At 37.6% G+C, this 6,000-nt stretch overlaps 1 protein-coding gene across 1 annotated transcript in view; it reads right to left on the bottom strand.

Moving 5' to 3' along the window:
• Positions 1-2,779: 2,779 nt before the first annotated feature.
• LOC306735320 (transmembrane protein 266-like) overlaps positions 2,780-6,000 on the bottom strand; it is a gene marked incomplete at both ends in the record, with an annotated part of 34,504 nt that continues 31,283 nt past the window's right edge. Inside the window, 2 exons of the mRNA XM_079216782.1 lie at positions 2,780-3,420; positions 3,805-3,867. Coding sequence (XP_079072908.1) covers positions 2,780-3,420; positions 3,805-3,867 — 704 coding nt within the window. The remainder of the gene's footprint in view (positions 3,421-3,804; positions 3,868-6,000) is intronic.

Below are 6,000 nucleotides of genomic sequence, written 5' to 3'. Positions count from 1 at the left end.
ATATGAATCATTTAGGCACACCTTTAATGTGTGCCTTTGTATTAGAGGAAAGGCATTTGGCATCACGTCTTGTTTACAGCAATCCGTAATTACTTGTGTACAAATAATTTAGCTTCATCACTGGGCGGTGTTGCTCAGGGTGGAGCTGGAAGTTTATTTTACATGGCTGGTTGAGCTGGAAGGGCTTCAGATTAGAGGCACAGCACCTTCACTTGAGGCATTGATATCAAGGCAGCTGTGGCAGATAGAGGCTGAGCCAGGGTTTTACACCCATATTCAACAGAATTCCTTTGTGTGTGTATAGGGCCAAGCAGATCATTATTTATTTACTTGTTCAATGGCATGCGGTGGGCATTGTTGTTTTTGGAAACCAGATTGGTGTGATGGGTCTATTGCTAAAGAGTACGAATCCAGGTTATCAACTTTCATGTTGGCTCTCTTAAAAACACACGGCACAGTTGGCTGCCGAAGGCAATAAAAACAGGTTTGTTGGGGAACCTTTTTGTGATGGATTTTAGCACCTGTGTCAACCTGGTATTTATTCAATATTGTTTAACAAAGCAACTGTTGTTTTAAACAAACTGCTTGCATTTGCTTTAACATTTTCCTTGAATTATGATAGTAGAACAGGACACTGAGACCATGTACCCATACTGTTGCCCACAAAAGCAATCTGTGCCCTGGTGACCTCACTGTTTAGGGATTAAGATGCTGTTTTTGGGCTGCCCTAACCATTATTAAACAGTTTAGTTTGATGTATTGTTTTCAATCACGCCTATAGTGTAAGTCTTACAGTCAGTGTCATTTAAATTCAGTGGCAAGGCTTCAAATCAGTTACTCAGGGCGATGAGTCTTCAGTTTTGTGTCTCCAAAAAGAGCTGTACTCAAAATCATTGTAAACTAATACTGATAATATTCTTCTGTGCCCCACAACAGAATTTGTAATAGTTTTACAAATTAAGTAAATAAGGCTGTTACAAACAATCCTCATCCCTATATCTTCCAATTAAAGGTGCAAAATATGAGAACGGGGCCATTTCTATTGGTGACGCCTGAGCTGGTGGCTCGTAGCTAAAAGTCCTAACAGTACAAACGACGGGAACCAGAGGGTTCAGAGAAAAGCGGCGTCCGTGACACAGCCAGTGGGGCACGCTAAAAGACAACAGCGCAAGGAGAAGCATGGGACACATCACACACAGAGGGAGAGCGACTTCATTTTCTGCTCAGGAAGACGCTACTCCATTATATCTTCATAAGAGTTATTTGCTGCTATATTAATGCTCTGAGTATCACATATTGCTCCTTTAAAACACTTTTGTTGTTAGCTTAATTGTAGCCATAATAGTTATTAACAATTAAAACATTCTCTGGATACCTGTAAACATTTGACAAGCAACAAAATGGTACAGCAGTTTATCTTCTAAATTAATGATATGAGAGAGTAATTAGGCAGGTTGATACTTCTCACAACACACTTACAATGACTTGACCAATTAGCAGTTGCTGTGACAGGTCTTCCAATGTTAATAACCTTAAATAATTTACAAATTTCAAAATCATATGCACATGAGGAGACGATGCTAATGAAATAATGTTGTACCGTGCAGCAAGTAACAAGGAATCTGTGTGAAGAAATTATTTGATTAGAGGTTGTATCATGTTGCACTATATATTTTACAGCTTCAATTCATTTAACATGATTTATTAAATGTCAGTAAACTGAGAGCAGTTAAGGAAATACTAATTTTTATTTTCGCTATTTTCATTCAAATGACAACACCTGCATTTGGCAATAACTTCCTCCGTATCAAGTTTACAAAAGTGTCTGTAAACATTAAAGTGCAAAGAATTTGCTTGCCATTTAGGGCACATGTCTTTCATGCTACAAGCACTCCAGATGCATGTAAAGAATCCAGTCACTTACCTTTTCATTTCAACCACAAAAATATACCCAACTAATAGTTGTTGAACAAGTGAACAAAAATGCTATTCAATAACTACTGATGATGGTCCATTGTTTCAAATCTAACAAATAGGTGATAGAAAGGTATAGGTAAAAAAAACAAAAAAACATGTCTGTTTGTATAGTTAAGCCATTCTTATGTGCCCTGTAGCTGTTTGAACAAAGAACAGCATGACTGATCTTAAATTTGATCAATACAAATTAAAATAAACAAAATAACAAGAAAAATACAATAGAAAAAAACTCCTATTAACTTCTTGAAATTCCAAGAACAAAGAACAGTGTCTTCGTTCGCAAACACGGTTCAGAATTAAAGTTTGTGTTCAGTATAGGCTTGAATACCCCCTTGCTGGTTTTAATTCATTTAAAGTTCAGTGCATTTAGGACCTATTCAAAGTAAGAATTCCTGATGAAGAATGTGTCCAATAACACATTAGACACCCCCATACAGGGCTGTTATAGTCTTTGTTGTGCTATATCAGGGAATGTCTGATTTTATTAAAATCCATCAAGGAGGAACATGGGAGGTTGGACATTATGGCAAAGGGCCTTAAGAGTTCTTATTGTAATTTCTACTTCTTCGACCTCTGAACACGTCTACACACGTGTAGGAGCATCAATGTTAGCTCGAAGATAATGCTCAAGCTTTCTCTGAATGAGCTAAGGTTGGAATTACACAGCGACAGAAAAATCAATTTTTTTAATCTTATGTGCTTCTCATGAGCTTTGTTTGACCTACCACAATATTTCAGATATATGCCAAACAAGGTGGCAGTAAAATAAAGGAAAAGACTTCTGTTTCTGTGTAAATGCAGCTTATGTATCAGGCAAGTGCCCCAGAGGTGTGTCAGGTGGTCCAAGGAGCCGGTACTTCTCCTCCAGGGATGGCTCAGTGGTTCTGCTCTGTAGGTGGATCAGTGGCTTGGTCTGCAACAGTACACAACCCCTTCCCCTGCCTCGTCTCTCCTCTTGGTTTCTGCGGTTGAAGATGTTTATTCTGTTGTCCAGCTCAGGGCTGGCCTTTTCTGAGCCAGTAGGACTGGGAAGCTTAAGGTTGACAGGGTCCACTACCAGCCCCTTTTGAGCAAGGCAGGAGTCCTCAGAGAGGGAGCAGAGTAGCTCCTGCACCACCATGCTGGGGTCCCTGCAGGGGTCCTGGCCTGAGTAGGACGGAGGACAGCAGCGATGGGTGCTGTAGCTCAAAGTGAGGTCCTGAGCTGTGCTGTTGCTGCAGTCTGTCATAGATGAACCCGGGTTGTGGCTACTCAGGCTGAGTGGGCGAGCCGTCAGGCTGCCACTGGACCGTGATATGCTGGTTGAGATGTCACTTACCACGCTGCCCACCCGCTCCATTGCAAGCATCTGGTTTGACTGAATGGGGTTTGGATTAGTGGGGAGGTGAACATCGATGGATGCCATGGTGATAACCCGGGCACCCAAGCCAGAAGCTCCGGCATCTTGAAAGACATTGCATACATTTAGAAAAAGTCGAACCACATAGGGAAAACAAATAAGCTCTTTACTTCAAACAGAACAAGTGCATAAGGCCCTGTATCAAAATACCCTTTTCTGGCAGAAAAGCTGCCGCAGGATGCCGGGTAGCACTTTTTTTTTAAAAAGATGCTGGCTCTCAGAAAAATGTGGCCACATGCCCTAACAGTGTACTTTTATGTTAGTCATATTGGCAAAACATTCAAATGAATGGATTTTTCAATTATACACATGACCTTTTACTTATGACCACCCAAAAATACTTTTTTACTTTTGCTGCTTTACTTACTGTAATTGTATTTACATGCTCAAAGAGAGGTATATATAAAAGTCTATGTTCAGTAACTTACCACTGCTTGCTTCACTGTAGTATTGGCTGATGTAGTTGTTCATGTCATCACGCACAACTGGATCTGAGTTAATAATGAAAAGATATATGAATTAATTGACATTATTAATGGTTGTGAATAACAACACCCACATGTGTTGCTATAGTGGCTGATTTTATTAAATGTAATCAATATACAAAAAACATATCTAGTGCAAGCACATATCATTCTGTGATCGTGTTTTAATGTTTAAATAAAATTACAGTCCCATAACAAGGATGTACATAATCCTACTACTGTTTCTACTCTTTAATACATCTCTGTCTGCATCCATTTGTGAATGTGATGCTTTTCTCATCATCTGGTCAAATTCACACCACCATAAAAAAAGGCTTGTTTTTTATTTTATACATCAGAAGCTTTTTATGTTCCATCTCTATTTGGCCATAATCTGATTACTAAATACAACTAAAAACTTTGAAAAAAAATATGCACTGCTTGGAAAACTTTCCTCCCTCCATAAATCTCCATACATACATCTGATTCCCTCTTTTCTTCTTCACTACCCCTCCATGACAGAAGACTGATACGTCTATGATTAAAGTCACGTGCTGTTATGTTTGCTCTGTTCTAAGAAATGCATAATATGCTAAATATGCATGTTTTCACTGTTATAAAAAAAAAGTAATTTCAATTTGAATTGCAATGTCTGGCTGTAGAAATCTTGGATAATACATAAAGAAGTACAAGAAATGGATATATATAAACACAAGAGATATTTTTCATTTGCACTTATATATTTTTCATTTGCACTTATATATATATATATATATATATATATATATATATATATATATATATATATTATGCATATATATAATATATTATATATATATTATATTATGCATATAATATATATATATATATATTGTATATTATATATATATATATTATATTATGCATATATATATATATATATATATATATATATATTATATTATGCATATATATATATATATATATATATATATATATATATATATATATATATATATATATATATATATATATATATATAAGTAGTGCAAATGAAAAATATCTCTTGTGTTTATATATATCCATTTCTTGTATTTCTTTATATATATATATATATATATATATATATATATATATATATATATATATATATATATATATATAAGTAGTGCAAATGAAAAATATCTCTTATGTTTACAACATAATATTGACAGAGATGACTTTTGCCCCAGGCCACAGGTACTTCATTGTCAAGTGGTCAGGATCAAGCACTGCTACACTGTGCATTAGCTGCACCCTAGTGCACCAGAAATAAACTGGGACAGGGTGGGGTTGGTTTCAGGGATGACAGGAATGGGGGAAAATAAAAAAGAGAGCGAGTGGGAGCTCTTTGTTCAGGCACCGATCCCTCCAGTTTAGCAGGCCTCAGTGTGCGTGGTGAATGGCTGTGATCTGCTATGCTTCTCTGTTCGCTTGATTGGTCTTGAGCTCACTGTCCGCTGGCTGAGTGCGAACCCAGAGTACCCTGAGTGCTAGCCCCTGTCCCCTGGGACATGCTGCAGACTCTGATGGGTAATTTCATTTATTTTTCAGTCTAAAATATTAATCCTTGAGCCACCCCTGGAGAGGAGGCATTGCACTCACTAAAACAAGACCGAGACAATCACTCCACAATTAATAACACATGAGTCTTAAGAAAAAAGAATGGGCTGTCCAGCATACATAAAAAGGCTCTGCCCTTCTTTCTGTGACAGTCAAGTTACTGGGCTGTCATCTTTCTGTGTAAAAAGAGAGGTGGCATGCTGAGGTCCTTTTAGTTCATATCTGAAATATAATTGTGATGGGTGAAGAATCAGTTCTACATCACGGGTGAAGTAGTGGTAGAGGAAGATTGGCAAACTAATGTTGATACAGATAAACGAGCAGGGGCGACAGTAGAGAGAGCTATTCCCAAAAGAAGAGGCCCTTTTCACAGCAGCCATTTTGACACTGCAGGGTCATCGCAGGTGTAATACATAACATTAATTATGACCCTGTTCCATTTAGGTGGGCCAAGGCCCAGGTATCCAATTGTGCATGCTGGCTCAATGGAAAGGCTGTGGCACACTAAGTCCTTATATGAATGTGTTGTAACTCTGTTACGTCGTTCATTCTGTACACATGACATCTATTGTAATTATT

The sequence above is a fragment of the Taurulus bubalis genome (assembly GCF_910589615.1).
Source record: "Taurulus bubalis genome assembly, chromosome: 4".
NCBI lineage: Eukaryota > Metazoa > Chordata > Actinopteri > Perciformes > Cottidae > Taurulus > Taurulus bubalis.
Note: the sequence above shows the minus strand (reverse complement) of the source record. Positions and strands in the feature narration are given on the sequence as shown.